Raw genomic sequence first — 26023 nt, forward strand, 5'->3', positions numbered from 1 at the left:
CATCATGGCTTCAGGCCCCGGCTTTGGGACGCTGCAAAAAAGGAAGTGGGATTTTGAAGACCTGCTAGTCCAATTTCCCTTTTTTCATGCACCACACACAGCCCTCCTCGGGCACGGTAAACACGGCATGTAGAGCCCCAAACAGGCTCTTTAGAAACACATAATTCCCTATGCTCATTCTTGTCTATTACGATGAACAGATTGTTACTTGCACATCAGCATGACTTCCACGCAAAATTTACATCCACTGAATAACCCAGCAATTGTACATTTTAATAAGCGGCATAGCCACAGTGTCCCCATTCCCAGCCAGCCCCCAGTTTTTATTATGTTATTGGTAGGTTTTTAATGCAAAAATAAGTAATGCCATCAAGTGTGTAGGCTGGACTTAACAGGGTCAACTAAGCTGCACTCCAGGAACGGCAAACCAACTTTTCAAAAGACCACGTAATTTTTGAAATCGCTTTTCCATAGGGATTGGAGAGTAGGGGTTTATTCACCCACTTCTTAATGTCTGCAACGTGAAGAGATCTCTTGTGAATAAAGAGCACGAGGGAGGTGTTAGAGGACATTCCACATGTGGCTCTAACCTATGTATGGCCATCAGGAAGCCATGTTCCTACAAAGTGAACTCCAGTTGTTAGGACATTAAGTAGATGGAACATTCGTCTCCTGGACAGTTACACTGTTTTTCAGTTTTTGGATCTGGACAGTAACTATGAATTGGGTTATCTTTGAATTCTCTCATGGGCAAAGTAAGGATGATTTACAGCATCACTAAAGAAATGAATTGCATGGGGGGCGCCTGGGTGGCACAGCGGTTAAAGCGTCTGCCTTCGGCTCAGGGCGTGATCCCGGCGTTATGGGATCGAGCCCCACATCAGGCTCTTCTGCTATGAGCCTGCTGCTTCCTCTCCCACTCCCCCTGCTTCTGTTCCCTCTCTCGCTGGCTGTCTCTATCTCTGTCAAATAAATAAATAAAATCTTTAAAAAAAAAAAAAAAAAAAAAAAAAAATGAATTGCATGGTGGGTGTGCACAGCAGGAAGAGAGAGACATCTGCACAAGGAAAAGTGAGGAAAATTTTGGTTAACAAAGTCACATGACCCTGTCCTGCTTTGCAAGATGCTGGAGCAGGACCACAGTATCTTTGCAGCCTGGCAGTGAAAAAGAGGTGGATTAGAAGGTTCCAGGATCCTAAGGAGTTTTGCGGCCTAAGAAAATTAATAGAGGGGTACTGAGAGAGAAATGTAAACAAACAAAGGAAGGGAGGGGGAGTCTTTCAGCCAGGAAGACCATTCTGTGTGCAGGAATGCCTTTGCCTACTGAAGGTAGCATTGGGAACAAAGAAGATACCAACATGAACAGACTAGAGTTGGATGATTTCTTTACCCAAGGCCTTGTGCTGTGACCTGGGCATGTGGAGGTGGCTGCATGAGAACATCCTTGCATGTAAGTGTGGAGGCAGGATGGACACCAGGGGGAGAGAAAACTTGAGTGTTGTGAAGGAAGGCCAGAGAGTGCCAGTCACCTGGTGAGAGATAGCGAGCCCTCTCCAAGAGTGCAGGCTAGAGATCCAGCCAGTGCGATGTGGCCTGCACACGCCTGCCACGGGGAGGGCGGGATACCTGCCTCGAACTACCCCAGAAAATGCTGTGGGAGTGGGTGTCCAGGGGGTGTGAAGCAAAGAAGGGAACATGTGGCCGGGGAGTGGAGAGAAGGGCTTATGGGAGTTGAGCTGGTCGCAGACAAGTGCTCTGTCAATGTGCTCCTGAAGGAAAGCGGGGAGGTCAAGGCCGGGAAAGGTTTCAGAAAGACTCCTGCAACCTGCTCCTGTGGGGCAGGGCAGGAAGGAGGTCGAGGGCCCAGCATCCATGTCGGATCTGGGGAGAAGTCAGGGACACGGAGGCGCCGGCCGGCAGGTGGGTGTGGAAGGCGGGCTGGGCGTGGGGCGGATCCAGGGAGGTAGGAGTGGGGGAGGGGAGGTCGGCGGCGAGTGGGTGTGTGGAGCGAGCCGGGGTGGGGGGTGGGGGCGCCGGGCCGCCTCGACCTCCCCCGGGACTCACCCAGCACGAAGTAGGGCAGTTCGGTGTTTTCCAGGTCGTCCACCACGACCATTTCTCCGGGGAAGTCGTTGCGCACCGAGAAGAGGAGCTTGGGCTCGGAGGCCGAGGGGCTGTGCATGATGCTCAGGTCGTTCTCGCGCAGGAAGGGCAGCGCCGACACCGTGATGCTTTTGAGCTTGCACTCCAGCTCCTTGGATGGGTCCACGTCGCCGGCGGCCGTGGCCAGCACCGCCGCCGGCCCCCAGCAGCAGGCGAGCAGGGCGCAGAGCCCGGCTAAAGCCATCTTGAGCCCCGGCCGCCTTCCTCCGGCGCCGCGAAGGTGGGGGAGGCGGCGAGCGGGCGGGAGGGAGCGAGCGAGCGCGGGAGGCGGGGGAGGCTGCGGAGGGACGTGGAGCCGGGAGAGCCCCGCTCCAAGGAGCCAGACGCCGCGCGCACTGCGCGGGGCTTGCGCGCTGCTTCCCGGAGCGCCCGCGTTCTTTGTTCCTCGCAGCTGCTTCGCTGGGGAAGGGAAGGGGGGGAAGGAGGAGAGAAGGGAAGGAAGGACGTCGGAGGAGAGAGGAAGGGAGCTGAGGATTCTAGGGAATCAGGTCAGCCCCCAGCAGGCTGCCCGTGCTGCCGCCTTTCTCCTCCTTCGCCTCCCCCGGCACGAGCACGCTCTTGGCTAGGAACTACCTGCACAGCATTTTTTTAAAAATCGGTCTTTGCAATGCAAAATCTTCCCTCTCGCATCATCATCCAGATGGCTTGGGAAGGGCACACGGGCGCACACACCTTAAAAGGCGCTTCCTGAAAGCAGGTGGGGGGGGTCTCTATATGCAAATGAGCCCCCCATTATTTTGTGGGTTAGGTGGTCACATTCTTGTCTTTTTTACCCTCTAGGTTTGCATATGTGTGTTGGATAAACGGGTGCTGACTAAAAAAAAAAAAAAAAAATGGATGCATGTATTTTTACTCAGCACTAACTTTGCAGAAATATTTAGAGGAAACATTTGGCTTGTAGATATAGATATATCTGCTCAAGAGGTAGATGTGAACATCAAAATAAAGCCAAGGCACGGTGTACAGTGAAGCAGGAGATCAAAAGTGTTATTGGCAACTTTTTTCTGCTCTTTGTTTCATTTCTGTTGCGAATGTTATCAGTGGTAACCAATATAAAGATGATGTGGGGAATGCTATATTTGATAGAAAAAGTAAAACTAGCTAGAAGAAATGTTGAGCCTTTAATTCTAGAGAGTCCAATAAATATAACAGAGCTGGAAGAAAATGTGGGGAAAACAAGCCTGAATTGTCTAAGCCCTACCAAATTGGAAAGGAATAAAAGAGTATCCTTGGGCATGGGCCAAGTCAGTCCCAACCCCATCAGAAGTAGCACACTGTAGATAGCAACAATAGCCCCTGTTAAGTTTTGTTTACACTAGTGCTGGGCAGTGTGGCCTTAACAAAACGATGACAATACGCAATAAACCATGGTAGAAAAGTGGTTCGTGTGTGCTGGAATCTGATGTTTTATTGAACTTTCTCTCCCACGATAACCAATAACTTACTTTAAAAGTTTGCCCTTCCAACATCATTTATTCAATGCTGCTTTAAATACTAGGTGTTGTAAGTCTCCTTTAGGTAGTGCCTACTCTCTAGGAATTTAATGTGCCACACTTTACAAAAAGGACCCCTCATTTGAGAAACAATTTCATTCTCATGGTGCCTCCTGTTAATTTATTGGCACATGTGAATGTATGTCCTTTAAAAGAAAAAAAAAACATGTTTGCCATATATTTCACAAGGGTACTCTAGTTGATGGATAGGAGTAGAGAAAATGAGCCATATTTAAGAGGTGAAAGACCTGTTTAATATGAAAAAGGGAACAAAAATGGTTTATTAGGAGTTGTCTTTTGAATCTGGTGTACCAGATGTCAGTCACCATGCAGCACTGCAAACCACTGCAAAAGAAATGTATTAGCTGATGACCTTCCTAAAACTCATCCTTATTTTCATTACTCCCCTATGAGGTTCTGAAGGAGAGAAAGACCCCAGTAAACTTTTTTTCCTACTCTCCCTAGCCTAAAAAGCAGTATTAAACTTCGTTTTGCGAAGTTTACCATGGAAAGATTAGAGTAGGTGCCAGGAAAACACAAGTGGTTGTAGAAAGAGAGAAAGAGCACGTGACTGCCAGATCATCTGTGAGTGCACTCTCTCATTTAACAGATGATGAAGGTAAGGCCAGTGAAGTAGTGAGGTGACCTACCCAAGATCAATCTGCTAAGAAGGGGTGGAGTTAAGACTGCAGAGAAGACTTCTTTGCCTAATGCCCTCTCCACTACATTTATGTTACATTTAGGTGCACTCATGGATTATCATCAGAATTTATGAATCACAGTCATTCATTCAGTAAACACTTGGGTACCTACCATCTGCTGAGCATTAGGCTAGGCATGGACAGGAGAAATACTCCCGCTTTTGAGTAGCATATAAACTGCAATTCCTTTGAAATCTTTAATTTTCTGAACTGTTGAGTCATTTTAGAAAACCTAAGTGAATCACATGGGGTTGATTTTCTAATAAGTCAGGATCTAGTGTTTTTTGCCTATCTATGGTCATTTTTACATGCTTTCTTATTCACATTTAAAAGGAAAAATGCATAGATTAAATAGTCATTGAAAATGTATATTGATTTGGAAATAGTTGGAAGTTGGGTTTCTCAAACCTTTATAGATCTCTTTCTCTATGGGAAGATCAGACAAAAGAACTGTACAAATAAGAAGAGGTCCTATATTGCCAGGGCACAGGATTCCTGTAACACAGATACAATGTCACATGGCCTCCTCTTAGGGAATTAAATACCGAGAGATGGGGGAAAGGTTGAAGTTCACAGAAGCTAGAACATCTGTACTCTGTGTTGTTTTACATTTAAATGGAACTTGGAGAAATTTGTATGCATCTCAATCATTACCTTTGTGTATAGGCAACGTGATATAGTTGCAAACATGTTTGGATGTAAGTCTCAACTCCTTAATTTGCTTATTCGAAAGTGAGATTGGACCATTCTTTTTTTTTTTAATTTCCTTTTTTTTCGAGAGAGAGAGAGAGAGAGAATGAGAGAGAGAGAGTGCATATGTGCAGGAAGGGGTGGTTGGAAGAGAGGGAGAGAGAGAATCTTAAGCAGGCTCCACTCCCAGCTCAGAGCCCCACATGGGGCTCAATTTCAAGATCTTGAGATCATGACCTGGGGCGAAATCAGGAGTCAGACCTTTAACCGACTGAGCCACCCAGGCGCCCGGAGATCTGACCATTCTTATCTTCAGTATCTCCATCAATGAAATGGAATCCGTGATCTCTGCCCACCCCAGAGGCCACAAATAGGTGCAAGTACGTACTTTCACTGAGATGGTATCAAATAGCACATTCTGTTATCTCTAATCTGTCCGCTCTCCCCTGACAATACACGTACACATTCCAATCAAATTAAAGCCCATTTCCCGTCCTCCCATCCTGTTCTGCCCACCTGGGAGGCACTGCTCTGGGTTCTCCAGGTCGTCTCATCTCCACAGACCAATCTCCAGCCTCATCTACACAGTGGGTCCTTCTCTCACATCCTTGTCTCCTCGCCCCATCATGGAGCACTTACACACACATACACACACTCCACCTTACAAGACCAAGGGCCACTTCCTATCACCATGTCTTGCATTTGAGATTCTTAATTTGCAATTAGAAACAATTATGCATACTTTTTAGAGCAGTTCTGAGAAGAAAATGAGACTATGTATGGAAAAGATCTGACACATTTTAGATATCAAGTTGGTGTTCAGTAGTGATAGCCTTGGACATTATCCTTTTATTCAATTATTTCTGGTAGAGAGTGGGCTTCAGAATCTCCTTCATGAGATTGTCCTCCTTGTAGTAGCCAGGGGTAAATTAAGCAATTTATACTCCTTGGTGTGTATACCAAGGATAAATGATTACATGTGTTCACCAAAAGAAATATACAAGAACATTCATAGCAGGTTTACTTTGAATAGACCAAAAAAAAAAAAGAATCCAAGACTGCATCAATAGGAAATAGATAAATGGTTTATAGTCATGCACTGGAATATTGTACAGCAATAAAAACATGCAAGAGAAAGCAGACACAAAAGTGCGTATATGCTCAGATTCTATTTATGAACTTCAAGAACAGGTAACATTAATCTTTGATGATGGAAGTCAAAATAGCGGCTATTTTGGAGAGTGGGGGATTTTAACTGAGAAGGGCAGATGAGCTTCCGGGGTGCTGGAAATGATGTGAGTAGTGGTTACATGGATGCATAGATAGGCAAACATTCATCAAACTGTACACCTGTGGGATTTTTAATGTATATGATACCTCATTAATTTTTTTAACATGGCTTAGAACTCCATACCCACAGTATGCAGAAGGAAGGTCAAACCTGTATAATAAAATACAGAAGAGGTGAAAGTGATGGATGGGTGGGGCTAAGGGTGTGTATGTGAGAAGTAGTTCTAATTTTTCCCCATTCATTCAGAACATCTGGCTCCTTAATGCTTTTTAGCTAATCCTGATGTATACTACTTGAGATTCATTAAACCTCTGTTTTCTTTTATTTTTTTCTAGTTTTTTTTTACAAGATAATCTTTGATTTTGCCCTCCATTCAAGAAAGCTAAATCAAAACACTTCTCTCCCTTTCTATGTATTTCTTCTTTCCATATTTTCTCCACCACACAACTTGATGTGAACTCCCAAATTCCTTTGCCAGCTCCAGCCCCTAGCTCTTCTGTTGATTGGATTTTTCTTGAACTATTACTCTCCTGTGCTCTTGTCCAAATTTAGTGTAATATGTTAGTTAGCTGGATGTAATTCAGTTGTGCATCCTCATTAGCGCATTAAGAATATATTTCACACTCTTTGATCCCAAGTTAAGAATTCTTTTTCCTTATTCTTTCCTCCCCCACCCCTCCTCTCAATTCACAGGCTCAGCAACAGCACCTGCTTCACAGAAACAAGGCTGGTCCTGTTCTGATTTCTCTAGTCTTCCTTTAAAAACCAAATGGAGATCAACAGTCCCTCTTCCCGACACACACTGAAGCAAAAAGAGACACACAGAAGGAGAGCACCACAGGCAAAACAATTCCCTTTTTTGGAAGCAGGACATTTTTTCCCTTTAATCTCTCCCCAGAAACCAGAAGTTCTCCTCTATGCCTTTGTCTTCACAATCCTGGTTTTGGGGACAGAACGTTTCTTGATTTAGCTGTTCAGAGTCTCTCCTCTTCTTACTGAGTTCCTGCTATCTTTTTCCTCTCTCTCTTGTATTTCTGGGGGGGGGCGGGGTGCGCGCGCGCGCGCGCGCGTGTGTGTGTGTTTGTGTGTGCGCGCGCGCTCGCCCACTGTGAGATAAGTATTTCTCACTTGGGGGCTCATTTCTAATTAAGCAATTCAAGACCAAGAGGCTAAAATGCACAAAACAAACGAATAAAACCTCAATTTAGAAGGAAAATGGCTCAAATGGGTCCCTATCTCTGGGAGTTCTAGTTAAGCAAGCAAACAAAATGGTCTGGGACAAATGATTATTGTAACTCAGGAAGATTAGGAGAAAATGTAATTAGCTCCCAGTTTCTTCCTGTTCGTCAGCTTCTTACACCCTCCAACTCCCCACCCGCGAATTTAACCAAGGCTTCGTAATCCACACCAAAAAGTCCCTGCTGCAAAGCCGGGAGGGTTAACAGAGCTGGTACCCCAGCCTGCCAGCTAACCAAAGGAGACAGCCGGTGAGACTCCAAGCCCGCCCCCTGCCAAGCCGCCCAGCCAATGGGCACCTGTGGGGCGTGTGGCGCTGTGTCCCATTGGCTGCCAACCTACGTGCATAAGAAAGAAAGAGAGAGGCTGGCAGGGCAGCATTGTTATCTTAGGACACTCATCTGGTGTCTGAGTCTGCAGGTGACACTGGTTAGGTACGGAGCGCGGAGTCGGAGCAGGGACGCGCCGGGCTGCAGCCCTGGGATGGAACCCGCCTGCCTCGGAAGCTGCTCGCCGCTGCTCCGGCAGCGCCTCCGCTGAGCTCGGAGGTTCCCGTTAACACTTGCCCGGGGACGTGCACCTGCGGTACGGTGCGAGCTCGGGGCAGGTCTGCAGGCAGCCGGGAGAGCAGTGAAGCCGGAGGAACTGTCTTCGCCCAAGTGCAAGGCAGTGATTTCGGGAGAAAGAGAGAGAGGGGGCGGGTGAGTCTCTAGAGTTGGAAGGAAAGCAAGATCTTGGGTGTCTTTTCCCTGGAGGGACAGGGGACTCCCCCATCTGGGTTTTGCACTTTCCTTCCCTCTCCCACCCGCGTGTGCCCTGGCCTGGCGCCGAAGCCCCACTTCAAGCATGCTTTGGGTGACGGGGACCCTCGCTGCTCAGCAGGAAGGCAGCAGGCAAGTGGTGTAACGGCGACGGCGGCGGCAGCAGCAAAGCGGGGAGCAAGAGAATTTGAAAAGAGACATCCGCTCCCTCTCAGGAGGGGGAGGCATTCGCGTTTCCCCAAATGAGAAGGAGCCACAAGAAATCATGAAGTAAAAACTTTGGAAAGCTGCCACTGGAGATGTTGCACGAAAACCTGGAATGTTTCAGGAGTCTCCTCCCAGTCCGTGAAGGTTTGGGGAGCAGCTGATACTGCAAGGAGGGCTCTTGCAAGGATTCAAGGTAACAGTGCAGGGTTTGGGTGAGATTTCTCTCTCCCCTTTTCGTTGTCCTTTGGTGTGTCCCTTGGGAAGGGGATCATTTCGCGCTCCTGCAACCCTCTTGCCCAGGTACCTGGCAGTGGCAGGCAGAGGGACCGATCCCACCTCTTAGTTTCTGTCTCATGGAGCTGAGCAGTGGACTTCGTGGCTTAGCGAGAGATCGCCCTGTTTTTGCCTCCTGGTGTCACCAGGCTTGGGCACTCTGCCTGACCTATATTGCTTTTGCCTGGTTTAAGTCCTCAAAGTTAGTGCAACTCCCATTAGCCTCAGAAAATCCAATTGGGCTGGGTAATTGCAGAAGATGACGAGGACTTTTGCCTGCTTGGAGGCTGCTGGACTGAACTGTAGTCTGTTCACTATGTTTGGAAAGGGCCCCCGAGAGCGGAGGGTGTGATACATGATACATTCATATTCACATGTCCATAGAACTATATTCACATGCTTATAGAGCTCCGTGGCGTGTCTGTAGAGGCCTGTCTTCTTTCTCCCAGGCACATGCAGCCAGGAAAAAAATTTCTGAAGAGTGAACCCTGTAGGTTGCAAATAGGCTCCCCAGGGTGGTGGCAGAGCCCCATTGATCGAGTTGAGCCTGGCAGCATGCTGGCGACACCAGACAGAGAAAAGGGTGCCATGTAGGAAGGAGGGGTATGCTGAGATTCTATAGTGATCCCTCTCCCTGGGTCTGTGATCATCTGGTTACACAGCCCGATGCTGCCTATGGTATGTGTGTGTGTGTTTGTGTGTGTGCCTGTGCTCACAGCTGTATGCAGGAAGCAGGCTGCTGACCAAAGAACCACGCATGTGCAGCTCTCTGCCTAGGCCCCTGGAGTGTTCCTTCCTAGTAGGAGCGTGAACTTGGGAGCTGTTGTTCCAGCCCAGAGGAGTTCTCTCCTCACCCAGCAGTCCCTGGGCATGGTATATATTTATCCAGGGTATATAGACCTAAGCCAAATATTAACTAATAACCAAGCTGATGCACTGTAACATGATTGAACAGACCCCTCTGTAAAGAACTGTGTGCGTGCTCTTCCTAGCCCTGGGAGCCGGGTGCCCTGAGCAGGAACCAATGTTTTCTTAAAAGGGTGGCACTTATAACAAGCAATGCTTATGGCTGGATAATCTGGGCCTTATTCAGCAGGAATAATGATATGTCAGCGTCGACCAATCAGGAGGATAAAAGGTTTATTATAAGTCAAGTATTTCTGCCTCTGTCCTTCTCCAGACATGTGCTTGTGGAAGGGACACTCTTTCTGACCGTGTTCTCTAGAATACGTATAATGCCAGTATTCACCAAGCAGCTAAAGTATTTTACAGAATCCCCTGGGGGGCAGTCTGATGACATCAGGCAGCAGCAAAGTGATGCTGGAGTTTGTGTGTTTTCCCTCTTGGTTTCACACAGTTGTGTGTAGTGTGTTATTTGTTTAAAGCAGGACCCTCCGGAGTTCCCTCTCACTCGCCCTAAGTTGCTTTGCAGCCCTGGGGACATGACCGAGCAAGGCTGCCACAATGATCCTGAAATCTTATCAATATCATAGCTGCTGCTTATTCTGGGGAAGGATGCATGCGTTGCTTCTTTGAGGAGGGATGTGATCTGAGTAGGCACAGAGCACAGATACCGTGAAATGTTTGAGGGAAAAGAAACAAATGTCAGACTATGGTCTTCCCTGCTGGGGGGTGGTGGCTGGATCCAAAGGGTTTCACAGCTGGGCAGCAGCCCTAGAGAAGACAGAAGGATCCTTGACTCTTTCTTCTCCTTCCTCTCCAAAAAATGGGGCCGGCTTTGTCTCCCAGAATGGAGGGATATGCACTGCAGTGTGGGCACCAGGAAGGAGGAGAGGAAGGAAGGACTGGGGAGGGAGGAGGGCCCCTGCTCTGCCAGCACGGGGCCAGGCTCAAGGATGGGGGAAGATCAGCCTCTGGGTGTTCCCTTCTGGCCTACTAACAGGTTGTTTACTGAGCAAGGCCAGAGGGCAGAGAACATCCCTGCGTCACCAACTCCTTCTGATCGCCTTTCCCAAGGCACAGGCTGGCCACCGGGGAGCATCACATAAGAAAGATCCCTTCTGAGACAGTGCTCCAGAATCCCTCCCCAGCTCACAAACAAGAGGTAATCTGGAGGGACTTGAGACAGCTGCGTGGGCACTTTCTGCTGACTGGGATGCTTAGTGTCGAGGTTTCCTGGTTCGTGTTTTGTTTTCCGCACTGTGCAGTGCATTTTGGCGATTCAACTCTTTCCCTTAAATAAGAAGACCTTGTATACATTTTATAATGGCATCCTTTTCCAGGGGGCTGAGAGCGTTTCGGGGAGCTCATCTAATTAATCCTCACACAGCTTATTGTCTCATTTGTCTTTGATTACCCTACAAAGTGGAGCGGGGATGGTTTTAGCCTCCTTCTTGGACAAGAGAGGGTTGAGAACCTTGGAAAGATGAACTGCTGTACTTGGGGTTTCATGGAGTGGGGTCTGGGGCTCAGCATTCCTGGACCAACCCCAGACTCCACCAACTTCTCCTAAGAAATGGTTTCATCTTAGTAACACAGATCTCATCGAATTGTTCTGTGCTTTACAGGAATGGGAGGCTGCAGTGACATTGGGCCTTTCCTCTGGTCCTGACCTAAGGGCTGTGAGGGATAAACGTCTTAGATCTTTCCTTTGCCCTCAAAGATCTTACAGTCTAGTTAGGAAAAGAGGCTGACATCTGGGAAAAAGGAATGACAATATACAGTCTCAACAGCAGTTCAATACAAAAGATTCACGAGGCTGACCTAATTAATCCACGATTGATTTGTTCAGATAACGAGAGCTATCAGTATTCCAAGGAGAGAGAATTTGAGTTGCACCATAGGGGATGGGGTGGGTTTGCTTGGAGAGGAAGAAATGGAGAAGGGATTCCAGCTGACAGAGATGCCAATGCCAACTGCAGCATAGCTGAGAATGCTGGAAATTTCAAGGCTTGCACGTTTCCTTCAGCCTCGCCCTGGGTCACTTCTCCACTTGGATCCTGGAAATACCGTACACCTGGGTTAATTATTTGAAGCCTCTATCAGCCTAGAGGAAGCTATTCTTGGCCGTGGACATCTCATTAGGCATTGAAATTCACCTAGCCTCCCACCCACCCTCAAGCCTAATCCATATATTATGAGAAAAATAGTGCTCAAGGTCAGGGAGCTTATCAACATTGTACCAAAAATTTTGGATGAAGATATTGGGGGAAAACCAGGCAAGTTTCAAGAGAACGTGAGAAAATCTCATATTTTAGAATCAGAATCTCCTAAGAGGCTTGATTTTCCTCCATTTCCAGATTCCCAACCCAAATGTCCCTGTTGGGGTTTAGTAGGAACCGGCAAAATGCCAAAGCCCTTAGGCATTTAGCATTGAGCGGGAGATTTTTATTCTTAAGATTCTTGAGCATGCCGTGTACCTAACCTCTTGCCTCCCCTCCTCTTTCCCTTTTAATAAAACATATGCTATAGCAGTCACAAAAGAGGAGGCCACAAAAAGCAGGAGGGCGGGGCATGGTACCGGCCGCAGCCGGACCACGGGGTACTATGGCTGCTCAGCTGAGCAGGAGAGGGGACAGGCAGGCTGCCAGCCCAGCCAGCTTCAAGGAGGGGCCCTGGGCGCAGACCACCAGGAGACGGCTGCGACAGGCCGGCCACACCATTTGCTCCAGCAGGGAGCCCCGTCTCCTAGAGAAAAGGTCAAAGCAAGCCATAGGTTCTGTGAGAGAACAACCACGCTATTCATTGGTCTTCACTTGGTTGGAGACATCTGTTCACCCTACGTGTCCCTGCTGGCTTGGGTGGCCCCATTCCACCATGGAGACAGTTGCTATCAGGCATGAGAGTAAAATTACTTGCCTAAAGTCACACCATAATTGCTCTCAGATCAAGAGGAAAATCCCCAGAATCCAATTCGTTTGATTCCTTAGCCCCAAGAGTTCACTCTGGGGACGGTCCTCAGGGATATTTCCTTTCTGTTAAAAATCCTCCCTTAGGCCTTCTTTGTTTTCTGTGTTAAATGACCGGACAGCGTGGCTGTGGCCTGTTTCTTTTCTGTTCAGAAGTACCCACTGCCAGTCCAGGCCCATGGACGTGTGGTGAGTGGTTGTATGTTAAAGCTTTTCTCTTTGGGAGTGAAGAGAGGCTACTCAGTCATGCTTCTGACTGGGGGCTGCGGTGGAGGGGCGTCATCTGGCCAGTTAGGATGCAGGCTGATCTCTTTTCAAACCTTTACCCTGCTTATGCAGATGGCAGTAGAGTTGACTAACATCATGACAGCATGGAATCTTCAACACCCAGTTCTATCATTCCTTTTCCTGGAACCCACGTGGAATGCCAAGATGTCCGGAATGCAGGGTTGAGCAAGGGAGTCTGCAATTCGATACCTCATGAGACTGCGCTCTAATTCGTGCTATCCTCCCAACACAGCCACTGGCCACATGTGGCTCTTGAGCACTTGAAATGCAGGTTCTAAGTATAAAATGCACACTGAATTTTGAAAACTTGGCTGAAAAGAAAGAATGAAAAACATGTCATCAATAATTTTTAATATTGATTACATGCTAAAATGATAATATTCTGGATATCTTGGGTTAAGTAAAATATATTAAGATTCGTTTCACTCCATTCTTTTTACTTTTTCATGTGGCTGTCAGAACAGTTGAAATTATGTTTGTGGCTCATATTATGTTTCTTTTGGGAGTGCTGGTCCAGGGGCTGGAGAGTAGTGACAGGTAATATAGACAAAGGGCAGAGGCATGAGATAAGAGGAGCCAGAGACGTGAAGGGAAAGAACATGGAGGGAGAGATGCCAAGCAGCCCACAAATCTTGCTTTGATTTATGTTTGAGGGGCACCTCATCAATGGTGACTCAGCCCACCCAAAGCATTTTCAGAGCACGGCAGCTCTTGGCTCACATGCAAACAATCTGCAGATGAGAGGCCTGGTCATTTTATCCTAATATTTTCGAGTTTCTGCGTGACAGTGGAAATAACCAAGGAAATTATCTTTAGGGTTTCACTCCAAAGTGTGAGGACACAGCAGTTGGGACCAGCTAGGTGTGTTTGGTTTTCAAATCTCCTTCTTTCTTCTCATCACTATCACACTATCATCTTTCCTTGTGAGAGTTTTCCTTCAAATCAGACGTGTTGCTAGTGTGCTGGGGAGAAAGAAGTCACTGCTCTGTGTTAAAGGTTGTTTTGTGGACCTGTCGGTAAGAAGAATGGGGAGAAGACATCATGATTGAATTTTGTTTAATAATTACAGACTTGAACATTATAATCCAATCATTATTATTATTTTATTATTATTCATTGCAATGCGGTTGGGCCACAACTCGAACTCCTCATAATTGCTCAGCCTCTTAGAGTTTATGAAATGTTTACAAGCTTTCTCTCACCTGATTTTCACCAGAGCCCTATGGGGTGGTTATTATTTCCATTCAGAGTTTTCCATGATCCGACCCCAAATTACCTTTATTACCTTATTTTCTAATCCTTCTCTTTTATGCACTTCATTCAGTCTTGTCTACTCAAACTGGTCTACTTACTGTTCTCTATTGTTAACTATGTAAAGGAGAGCATATTACCTCTCTGAGCCTCAGCTTCTTCATCTAGAAAATAAGAAGAAATAATACCCCATCTGTCAAAGTGTTGTTCTGAATGTTAGACGAGTTAAACTATCTAAGGTTCCAAACACAGTTCCAGGTACATGATAGATGCTCAACAAATGTCAACATCCTTTCCTAGCACAGGTCTTGGCTTTGAGTAAAATGTCCAAAGGTGAACTCATTGCTTACCAATTTCACACACAAAATGATTCCCCTCTCCAAATTCCCTGTTTTGATGAAAGTCTCACCCAAACCCCCAGAGGCATAATTAACAAATCTGGGTTGTCCTGGGCTCCACTTTCTCACACAGCCCCCCACATCCAATCAATCCCCGAGGCCTGACAAGGTCTACCTCCTCGTGGTTTCTCAAAACCATCCTTCCCCCCAGCCTCCCTCCACCACTCTTTTAGCAGGTGCTCAGCTTTCTCACCTGGAGTCTCCCAGTGCCCCTGCCTCCCGTTTCTTCTCTTAAAGCCTGGACAGTCCAGTCTCCTCCCTGCAGCTAGGGCGATGCTTCAAAATGGTCCACTTGATTATGCTTCTCCCCTTATTGTAAGTCTCCAATGACTCCCCACTACTGTCAGAATAAAACCCAAATGTCTCAGCATGACAAACAGGAGACCCCTCCTAAGGCAGTCTGGCAGCCTCCTCAAGCCTCTCTCCAAGTCCCCATTCGCACTCCAGCTGCCTGAAATAATGGACAGCTCCCTCTGTGCTCTAGGGTCCTTAGGTATGCGGCGTTGTTTCCCCTTCTCTGTCCTGCTTCTCAGGGGTTACAGACCTTCAAGACTCTGTAAAGATGATCTCCTCCTTGAACACTTTCCTGAGTCTCAGAGAAAGAATTAATTGCCTCCTCCTCTGTACTCCTACACACCTCAGTCAGACTGTTTTTGCACCGTACCCACCACACTGCAACGATTTGTTTATATGGCTATCTACAGCGCTCAAAGTGGGGCTGGGATTGGGTTTCAAAGACATATTTCCTGGGAAATATTTATTCAGTATATTATTAGGTATATGTGCCAGGTACTCTTCTTAGGCACTGGGGATTCAGCAGTGAACAACAGATTAAAAACTCTGCCATCAAGTTGCTTACATTCTAGAGGGAAGATAGGATGGTAATCATGATAATGATTATTATTAAGATCGCTGATGATAGCTAACAGTTTAATAGTACTTATGTGTCAGGCTTTGCTGAAGGCTTGACATACATTAACTCACTGACTTCACCTAATGATCCTATAATTACCATTTTAATAAATCCTACATTCCCATTTTATAGATGATGACTTGGAGGCCCAGTGAGGTTAAACAATTTGTCCACGGTCACACAGTTAATAAATGGGGTAGCTGGTATTCTAACCCAGTTTAGATTCTAAACCCATATTGCTTATTATTATGATATCCAGAAAAAAAATAGACATGTAAACAAATAAATGAGATTGTTCAGGTGCCAGTAATGAAGATTATTAAAATAGAGTATTAGAAGAGAGTGAGTGAGTGAGGTGGTGGTCAGGGAAGGTCTCTTCAAGGAGGAAACATTTAAATTGAGACCTGATTGTCAGTTGAGGAAGGTAGAAATCCCAGGGTAGGGAAGAATCTGGGAGAAAAATTATATGCTGTGTGACAACCAAGGCTGTAGCTTCTGTGATGTCCCCTGCTGGTGTAGACACTCAGTCCTGTGCCATCTTGGGGGGTAACTAATTGTCCAAATATTCCCCAAACCCCTGCCATCAGTCCACTTGTCCCTTCTGTTCTTTCAGTTTGAGACACTTCTCACAAAATATCTGGTTTGCTGCTCTCCAGAAAGGTAGAAGGTGGAGGGACACACACACACGCACACACGCACGCACACGCATCCCTGCTCTGCTGAACCACTTTATTTCACTTCTTTCCTGTGAATGACGTGTCACTCAGAACCTTAGTGAAGTGACAGGCGCAGGCAGAGCAAAAAGGCTTGAGACAACCCAGAGGCATGAGCAAAAGGGGAAAAGAAAATTATTTTTTAACAAGGCGAAAAGTGACTTGGACTGGATGGAGAAAAGGGAATTTGATCAGGTAGGGGCCTCTAGGCTGGGGGTTACTCTCTTTCCTGACCTGGGTGGTAGTTTCTGCTATAATTTTTCATATGTATGTATATCTTTATGTATGTAAACACACATATATACATAAACACGTACATATATATATTCACACACAACACACCACATACACACACACACATTTATTCTTTATGAATATTTCTCATAATAAAGCTAAAAAAATGGATGGGACAAGTTCATACCTATTTAATATATATCCAAAGCTTACTTTATGATAAACATTGTACGAGGCTTATTTTCACATATATTGTCTCATTTAATTTTTATTACAACCTTTACGAGTAAGTATCATTCCTGTTTATAGACTGAAATTAAGAAGACAAAGCACAGAGGGGTTGCCATTGAGACCCAGGGCTCTTGTCCCCCACTCCACGCCCTTTGGCTGCTATACAGGAAAGCTCTAAGATCAGTAAGGTGGGGAGAAAAGGCCCCTGATTTCTGGGTCAGACAAACTTGGGCTTCAATCTAATCTGGGTCACTCACTAGCTGTGTGAGCTCAGGTACATTACATAACCTCTCTGAGCTTCTGTGTCCCCATTCAGTAGAATGACAAAAATAACTGCTTATCTTGCACAAATATTATGATGATTCAAGGTAATGATTCAAAAATATCAACAAAGTTCCTGCCACACAATGGGCATTCAAAAAATGGCAGCCGCTGTGTGTGTGTCCCGGAGTAGTCAAGCTCATCAGACACTGACCTTCGTGGAAAGCCATGACGGCATTTAGCTGCGGTCAGTGAGAGTCAGCTAGTAGCTTCAGCACAAGCCGCTAGATGCCAGTGAGTCAGGAATTTCCTGGCAATCGTACCATATGCCAGGCACCGTGCTAAGTACTTTCCAGGCACTGTCTCATTTAATCATCTCACAACCTTCTGAGAAGGGCTGTTGTCTTCTGTTTGTAGATGAGGACATTAAAGTTAGGAGAGATGAAACAGCTAATCCAAGGTCACACCACCTGGAGGTGACGGAGCTCAGACTTGAACCCAGGTCTGTCAGATCCCAGAGCCCATGCTCTTCCACATGGGGCTTTGCAAAGTTGTCACTGTCTTAGGTCATGTCCAGGGGCAAGGGTAACTTTGTGGTCAAGGTAAGGGTAACTGCTCCAAGGTCTGGGTTCCATCAGTCAGGAGTGGGATGGAAGCACTGTTAAGCCCTCAGGGGATTTGTGGGGCAGGCCAAGAGAGCGCACATGCAAAAATACTGCCAAGTTCCAAGCACAATGCCTTACGTATAGTGGGCACTTCGTATTTCTGGGCCAAATATTTCAAGTACCTCTGTTTGTGGATATACGTATGCTCCATTTTCAAAAGAGCAGGCTTTTAAAACAAATAAAATGAGTTGAGTGTCCTTAGGCTGGAGGAAATTTTTCCCTGATTTACGCAAGGATATATTAGCAGTGGTTTTTAACCTTTAAAAAAGGGGTAGGAAGGAGGGGCGCCTGGGTGGCTCAGTCAGTTAAGCGCCTGCCTTCAGCTCAGGTCATGATCCTGGAGTTTCAGGATGGAGCCCTGCGTTGGGCTCAGCGGGGAGTCTGCTTCTCCCTCTCCCTCTTTCCCTTCCCCAGCTCGTGCTCTCCCACTCCCTGTCTCAAATAAATAAAATCTATAAATAAATAAATAAATAAGGAGTAGGAGACTCTAATCAAATAAGCCCTTACCTAGAACCCCAGTATACGAAACAGATAAAAGCAGACCTCCCTGATTGGAGCAGGGGACCTGGAGCTCCCCCACCTGTCACTTCTCTTTTCTCATCCTCAAGTGGTCCCTAAGGCACCTCCTTGGAATCTCAAGTCTGTTCAAAGCACACTGAAAACCACCACATTACAGAATTCCTTTAAAAAGCAAGACTTGCGATTCATTTAAAATAATGGGTGACATATTGAAATTGATATTAAAATTTGAGACTCTCACCAGCCCCAACACACCTGTGAATTCCAGTGAGCCTGGGACAAATGACTGTTGTGCATTCTTGTTCTCGATTGCAGATGCATGACATTCAGTGCGTGTGAAGAAAATGCCTGCTGTGTGTCAGGCACGGTACCAGACACTGTCGGATCTTAGTCAATTTTAAAAATCCTTACAAAGTAGATATTATTATTCTCATTTTGAAGATGAGAAAAATGAAGTACAAATAGGTTAAGTCAGTGATCCAGGATCTCACAGACAGTGAATAGTGGAGCTGGGCTTCAAACCCAAGTCATGGGATAGACCAGAAAGCCAGAGTATTGCCACCAACCCCTGCAGCCTCTTCAAGCATGATCAAGAGTAATATTGCCTTTCTCTCCCAAAGGGTTTTTTTGTTTGTTTTTTGTTTTTACTTTTTCTAATACTCCTCAGTTGTGAGATTTTACAGAAAAACTCTCTGGACCCTCTGGCCTTCGATGACTGCTTTCACAGTGCACTGAGGTGTCCCTGGACACAGGCTGTTGTTCTCCCTCACAATCCCTTTGCTTCCTCATCTCCAACCTCAGGGAGGGTCTGGCCATCGGGGTCCAGCCCCAAGGGCAGGGGGCGCCTTGGTGAGAAGGAGGAGGACCCTGCTCTGTACTTCCCTGCCAGGCCTCCTGCAGCGCGCGGAGCCCCAGGCCGCTGGGCTGAGGGGGTTGGGGGATTCCTGCTCAGCTGTGGTCCAGTAGCCTTCAGCTGGGGCTTACCGGAAGAGAGTGGGGTGGGGCTGTGGAAGGAAGTCCTTGGAATACCCTTGAGGTATGGGAACGCTTAGGCACTCAGTAAGGAATGCGGGGGCAGTTAATTTCTGCCTCCCCCTCACTGGTGTTCAGCCATTGAGCGTGTGCTATAAATAAGCAGTCAGCCAGAAGCAGGGGAGGTGGGTGAGCAGCATTCCGGTGGGGGATGGGGTCCTGGGGGCTCCTGGCACGCGCCTCTTTCCCCTTCCGCAATCTTTGTCCTTCGGGATTTGAGCCCTGCGGGATAACCGAGCAAAGGCAACATCCTCCCGAAGCCTCGGGGCACTGGAGACCCCTAGAGGCAAAAGGCTGCATTACAGGTCCGCTGGCCACGGACGCGCAAGCGGGGTACTTGCAGGCAGCTTGGGGACAGCGGCTAGTTCCTTTCTCCCAAGACCCTTGCCTGGAAGTACAGTCCCGCAAACTCCAAAGGGGCAAGGGCGGGCGGGGGGGGTTCGTGTGTAGGGGGGGCAGGTGGTAGCAGCAGCACTGTGGTCCCCCTCCTTCCCTGCCCCACCCGTTCTCCCTTTGAATGCCAGCGCCGCCTCAGCCCTGCAGCAACCAGTCAGCCCTCCCCGCAATGCCCCACCACCTCCATCAAAATAATATCTTTCCCTCAGGGCCCTTCACACCTCTCAGTAACCTGATCAACTAATTTGTACTGAAGTATTAATGACTAATAATGATTTAATGTGCTGCCCTCTCAATTAACACTTGAGCACTTAGAAAGACAAATTCACATATGTTAACCCAAGTAGGAGGCTTGTGTTTTCCCTTTTGAGGAAGGGAACTGTAGGCCCCTCAGAAGGAACCATATAGACAGTTGCCTATTCAGTACCTACGCCGTTCTGCCCCGGTCCTAGCACTGTGGGGGGCAGTCTGCAGGTGCCCAGCAGAAGTTCGCGAAGGAGGCCTGCTGGCATTCCCAATCCTCCAAAGCAGCGCTTTGTGCTGGTGGTGGGCACACGCAGGAGACGCTGTCTCTCCTGCCTCCTTTTCCACAGCGAAGTGGGGACTGTAGAGCAGAGTCCACGATATTGCCCTGATACCCTTCCTGAAGAGGAGAAGCCCGGAATGCGGGAGTGCCAGAGATGCCCCCTGATAGCTCAGTATTATGTCTGGGGGGCTTCCACTCGCACAGGAGATGTTCTAGTCGTCAAGAGAACAGGCTCAAGGATGATTCACTTGGGCTCATGAGTTTGGCGGGCTCTGCTCGGTACTAGCTGTGCAACTGGGCCAAATTGCTTAACCGCACAAACCTCAGTTTCCACATCTATAAAACGGATATAGCAAAACTCATGTCCCAGGATTGTTTTGAGTCTGAAAGGAAATAATGGAGAATAACACTTCCCATAACGTCTGGTGCATCCAGAGTGCTCAGTAAATGACAGCTTTTTCTTAATCATCATATTTGTATTTTTATCTTTTTGCCCTATCCCAAATGTTCCGTGCAGGGCAGCACACAAATGCTGTATTTATTCTTTAGAAGCAGGTGAAGCGATCCTGCCTCCTAGGTGTGGTTGGTTTGGTAATGAACTAGATTTCTTTCCAGGTAACAGCACTGCATGAGATTTTTTGTTTTTTTGTTTTGTTTTGTTTACTCTGCTTGGTTTCTTTAAATGTATGTCACAAATGCAGTGAGCAAAATGGATTTGGCAGTGACTTAAAAAGACTTAATGCATTTTGAAAAGAAAAAAAAAAGCCACAACAAAAACTGGTTTGTTTCTGTGATATATGGTTCATGTGATATGACAAAAATCCATTTTTATGCTTAGGAAAATTGGCTAATTTTAAAACAGTTGACACATGCCATATGCATATAGAGCAATGATAGATTTTGCTCAGGCAAACAACAGAAGAACACAGGGCCAGTGATATCTCTGTTAGGGCTTTAGTCAGTTAAATCCTTATTTGGTGGCAGCCCCATTCCACACAGGAGACTGAAATGACAAATGGACTCCTTGTGGCCTCAGGTGCTGGAGTCAGATATTTTATCATAAAGATACCAACCACCAAGCTTGGAACACATACACCATGTTTTCATGAAATGAGCAAGAACAGACTTAGGAACCTACCTACGGATAGCAAGCTTTATGTGCAAGAAAGCAAACCGTTTATAAAGACAAAGGACACTGAATGGCTCAGCCATCCGTGACTTGGTGAGCTTCGCCTGGTCGTTTGTCCTGTTGGACATACTGATGCCTTCAGGACTTCAGTTACTATTTATAACACCTTTTAACATCCTCTGGTTTATCCATGGAAGGGGGAATCCCACCTATTTTCCATGAACTACGAGTTAGGGCAAAGAGATTACATGGGAAAATAAGGTACTACAGAGGTTGCACATGAAATAAAAAGTGATTATGAGAAGTTTAAGATGGAGGCAAGCTCTCTATTATCTTGATGTCCCTCCCATAAAGCCCTCCACTTTCAGCTCCTAGTTAGGTCAGCCAGGTACCCAGCCCCATGACAGGCTAATGACATGCTTTCTATTTGTCTCCAAAAAAAGCCTTTGGCTTTTAAAAATTATTTTATTTTATTTTATTTTATTTTATTTCTTTCAAGGCAATATTTAATTAGTGACTGCAGAGGGAAAAAGCTGAACAGCTTAGAGAAGGTTTATGGTTCAGGTCTGCAACACTCAGCAATTTGACATTCTAATCCTGTTATTTCTCACCTTAAACTGAACAGAGCCAGCAGGGTTGGGCTTTTTTTCTCTTCCCATAATTCATCTAGCTATTAGGTTTCCCTTCCCTACTTTCTACTGACTTCTTTGTCCTGTTCTCTACTACATTTCTTTCTGGATATCAAAAACAAAACAATATCTTGGTGGTTCATTTGTGGCTGAGCCATTTCAAAGAGAAGTTAGTTCTTATACTCCCTACTTTGATTCCCAGAAGGAGCCCCCTATTTCCCATGTGAACTTGACTACTAGGGAGACTGTCTCTGAGAAACTGAGCCGTGTCCCTGGTTCTCCTCAGTTATAGACTCTAAGCACTTTGTAGCCAGGATCCAAGTCTTCCATCTAGCACAGGGAAAACTTTTAATATTTATGCAATTAAACAAACCTCACCATCTACCCCCACAGCATCCACTTTTCATTAAATAAAATATGGTTTTTCTGGGAAGTTAACAAGTATCCTTCCTATTATGAAAAACTTAATATTCAGGATTTCAAATGTATAGAATTCCAAAATCAGGGAAGGGTTTTCTTCAATGCAGTGCTTCTCAAAATTTAATGTGCACCTGGGGAGCTTGTTAAAATGCAGAATTTTCAGCTCCTCCTTCAGAGAGTCTGATTCTATAGGTCTTGCGTAAAATTCAGAAAACTGCATTTTAATAAGTAGATGATATAAAGACCACACTTTGAGAAACACCGTTTGAAGGCAAGCTGAATTAAACGTTACCCAATTCAGTTTGGTAGAACATTAGTGTCCCTGAAGTAGTTAATAGGTGTCATGAAGAAAACAAGGTCTATGCTTGGAAGAGCTGGGGATGCGGTACTTTTCTTCCCACCTACCTGCTCATACACAGTTGGAAGTTGACAATGCACTTAGCAGGTTAGAGGTTCTGAGAAGTTCTGCAATAAAGAAACATACTTTCACTTTATTTAGCCAAATATTTCCAATATGTCTTGGCCTGGAAATTTTAATTCTTTAATTTTATAGCTAAACACCTATTCAGTTTGGATGAATTCTGTATGGAAAGCATTGTCATGAAGGAGTGAGCAACATCTACTGGACAAGGGCGATCCTGCCACCCAGCTCTACTATTAACCACGTTTCCAGAGGAGAGAATGAACTTCCCCCCTGGCCAGGAGAAGTGGTTATAGTCTAGAGAAGTGTTTGTGATAATAGCCATCCTTTGTTAAGCATTCAGTATTTACCAGGGACTGTTCTAACTTTTTAATATGTATTAGCTCATTTACTTCTCAGAATAACCCTATGAGTCAGACACTTTATCCCCATTTCACTGAGGATGAAACTGAGAGGCTAATATTTGCTCAAGACCACAGAGTTGGGAAGTCGCGGAGTGTGATCGGAACCCAGCAGTCTGCCTCAAGAGCCTGTCCTGTTATCTGCTCTATCAGACAGCCTCTCCTGCAGTAGCGAGGTTCTGGAAATTTCTGCCAGGGAGGAATGACGGCTCCAGCTACCTCAGTGCCTCACGAGTCTCTATCTGCAAGAGGGCCTGGGATCATTGCCCCTTATTCATCAGAGAATTTATTATAATGACCGCCTGAACCTCTGAAAGATTTTGCTGTACTTAAACACAAAATATGCTTAGCAAAACAACCTGACAAGGATGATTCATGGAGAGCAATTAGGTGCAGAATCCTGTGCCTACCAAAGACACGGAGGGGGCTGACGATCTGGCCATCCTGCTGACACCTTGATATGCAATGCAATAGCCTGGCCTTGTCACTCTAGCCTAGTCGCAACCCCTTCATGTAACTGAGAATCGGAGGAGTCCCTGCAGGGGCCAGCCGGCCTGGGTGACATGGTTCTAATTTCGGCTTTTGGCCAGTCACTTCGCCCTTTGTCCTTCTGTTTCCTAATCTTAATTTGAAAAGAGAAGGCAGACTCATGACACCTGCCCTGTTGTAAGGAATGACTTGGTGTCTATGTATATATATATGTCTATGTATATATATGTGTATTTATATACATAGCACTTACAGTGCTTGACACAGGGAAGGTGCCTTCAACCTCTTGTACCATCAGGGCCTGAGGATGACACAGTGGCAGGAGTAGACCTTTCTTGTCAGCAGCTCCTTCAAAGGTGTTAATGAGGAGATAACTGGAGGTCAAAGTTATGGTCCTGGGGAGCGAGAGGGAATTGAGGAAGATACATCGTGGTTCCCAGATCCTGGATCTCTTCCAAAGTGGATGTGGGATGTGGGTCACTGGGACTTACAATCCAGCTGGGAGTTTGGGTGACTTTAATTTCCTTCTTTGTAAAAATATGAATAATACTAGTTATGTACATGTCCCACTGAGGAACTTTGTGTCTGCTTCATTAATGAAAGCTGGAGAGTGTCACGTGCCCAACCCCAATTTCCAAAGAACTAACATGTGCCAAGCATCCTCTTAGACATTCTACAGAGGTGAACTATACAGTTGCCCCCTTTAAGATCCGGAAGCTGAAATTTAGGCAGGTTTGTTGTTAGCCTGAGGTCACACAAGTGGGAGGAGTAGAGTCTGAACCCAGGTCAGATTCGTCTTACCTACATCCCCGATTCTTCCTCTCAACCATGTGCGGATTGTGAGAGGAAGGAAGGCAGGAGGGACAACAGAGGACTGATTCCTCAATAACGGAACCTTGGAAGGACCTGCCTATAATCACATCAGGATCCTTGGAAGTAAGCCTTCCCAGCACTTCCTCTTACCTTCCGAATTCTGTGACTCTCCTAAGTCAACCGTTTCCTGGTACAGTATTTCATGTCCATCCCTTAGCAGAATATGCTTTCGTGCATCCGGGCTGATGACCTGCCATCAGGCACCAGCCCCAGAAGCTCAGAGAGCGAGCTGGTCTGTCATTGCCTACTGCCAAGGTCTTTCTTTCTGAACTTGTTCCTGTGGACCCTGAAACCCCTTGGCAGTAACGAGCTCAGTGGAAAAGTCCTCCTTCCCAAACTGAGCACGTACACTTACCAGAATGAGTTCTCACGTAATTTTCCTTTGGATCAAGTTTCTGCTGAGCCCAGAATCAGGACCAGAGCAGAGACTGAACGTTCCATGCCTGGGCACTTCCCATGAAGCCCGGATAATCAGCTGTGAGGAGGAGGAGGAAAAGGAGAGGAGAGGAGTTTAACCAAAGCAGACATCATGAAGGCTTCCCAAAGCACTCCCATGTGGAGAGCCCCACTCTTCTGCTCATAGGAGTAAAGTTTCTACTCCCCTTATTTGATCATATATCAAGTGGTGAAGATCATAAACTCTGGGAAGGTTGGCCATGGATTTATCAGTGTCGGTTGAACTGAGTGGGGCGTACAGAGGGGTTCATAACAGGGTTCTTTCCACTTTTGTATATGTTAGGGAAAGTTCCATCATTAAAAGGATAAAATAAATCATGGCTTCGGAAAGAGAGAACTTTGAGCAGAAATTCCAGCCCAACCTCTTTCTTGCTGTGTTATCTGGGACCAACGATTTCAATTTTCTGAGTCTTTGTTTTCTTACCAACATAATGGAGATAATATCTGTCTAAAAGGATTATTATAGAAAACAAGTGAAATAGTGAAATAATGAACTTAGTACAGGGACAGGCCCATAAAAATTGCTTGATGAATAACTACCTTTGTTGCTATAATATTGTTTACCTTTGTTGTTAGTATCATTCTGTGAGTTCCTTCCAGCAGGTGCAGTACCTGATTGAGCTTCCTAGTCATTCTATCTACTTCAATTCCAAGTTCATATAATGAGAGTAACAAATATTTATTGAGCTTCTCCAAGATGCCAGGCATTTTCTAGGAGCCAGAGATACAGCAGTGAGCAAAATAGACCAAAAGTAATATCCCAGCCCTTATAGAGCTTATATTTTTGTGGGAGGAGACAGAAAATAAGCAAGAGTCATTATGAATAAGAGTGAGTTGTGTTTTTTGTTGGATGGTAGTAAGTGCTGTGAGAAAAAATATAGCAGGGGAGATTGGAACAGCGGAGGAGGGTTGCACAATTACATGGGACGGTCAGAGCAGGACTCAGTGACAAGGTAACATTCGAGCAAAAACCACAAGAAGGTGGGAAAGTGAGTCACGTGGCTCTTGAGAGAATTTCCCCCCAGTGGGAAATCAATATATTTTGTTTATTAACTTCCAAGGTATGTATGTTTTATCCCATGGCAGGCTCCTTG

The 26023-nt window shown here is 46.1% G+C and overlaps 2 protein-coding genes across 3 annotated transcripts in view; one reads left to right on the forward strand and one right to left on the reverse strand.

Moving 5' to 3' along the window:
- The window catches only part of ASTN1 (astrotactin 1), a 305257-nt gene extending 302543 nt beyond the window's left edge, over positions 1 to 2714 (reverse strand). Inside the window, exon 1 of one of the 2 annotated variants that reach the window (XM_034666761.1) lies at positions 2065 to 2714. In XM_034666761.1, the coding sequence (XP_034522652.1) occupies positions 2065 to 2347 (283 nt within the window). In that variant the 5' untranslated portion in view covers positions 2348 to 2714. The remainder of the gene's footprint in view (positions 1 to 2064) is intronic. The other variant, XM_034666760.1, reaches the window with a different exon arrangement.
- Positions 2715 to 7947: 5233 nt separating this feature from the next.
- BRINP2 (BMP/retinoic acid inducible neural specific 2) overlaps positions 7948 to 26023 on the forward strand; it is a 123522-nt gene continuing 105446 nt past the window's right edge. Inside the window, exon 1 of the mRNA XM_011220937.3 lies at positions 7948 to 8735. The gene's annotated coding sequence lies outside the window, so the exon portion shown is untranslated. The remainder of the gene's footprint in view (positions 8736 to 26023) is intronic.

This window comes from Ailuropoda melanoleuca, chromosome 8 (genome assembly GCF_002007445.2).
Source record: "Ailuropoda melanoleuca isolate Jingjing chromosome 8, ASM200744v2, whole genome shotgun sequence".
In the NCBI taxonomy this organism is placed as follows: Eukaryota; Metazoa; Chordata; class Mammalia; order Carnivora; family Ursidae; genus Ailuropoda; species Ailuropoda melanoleuca.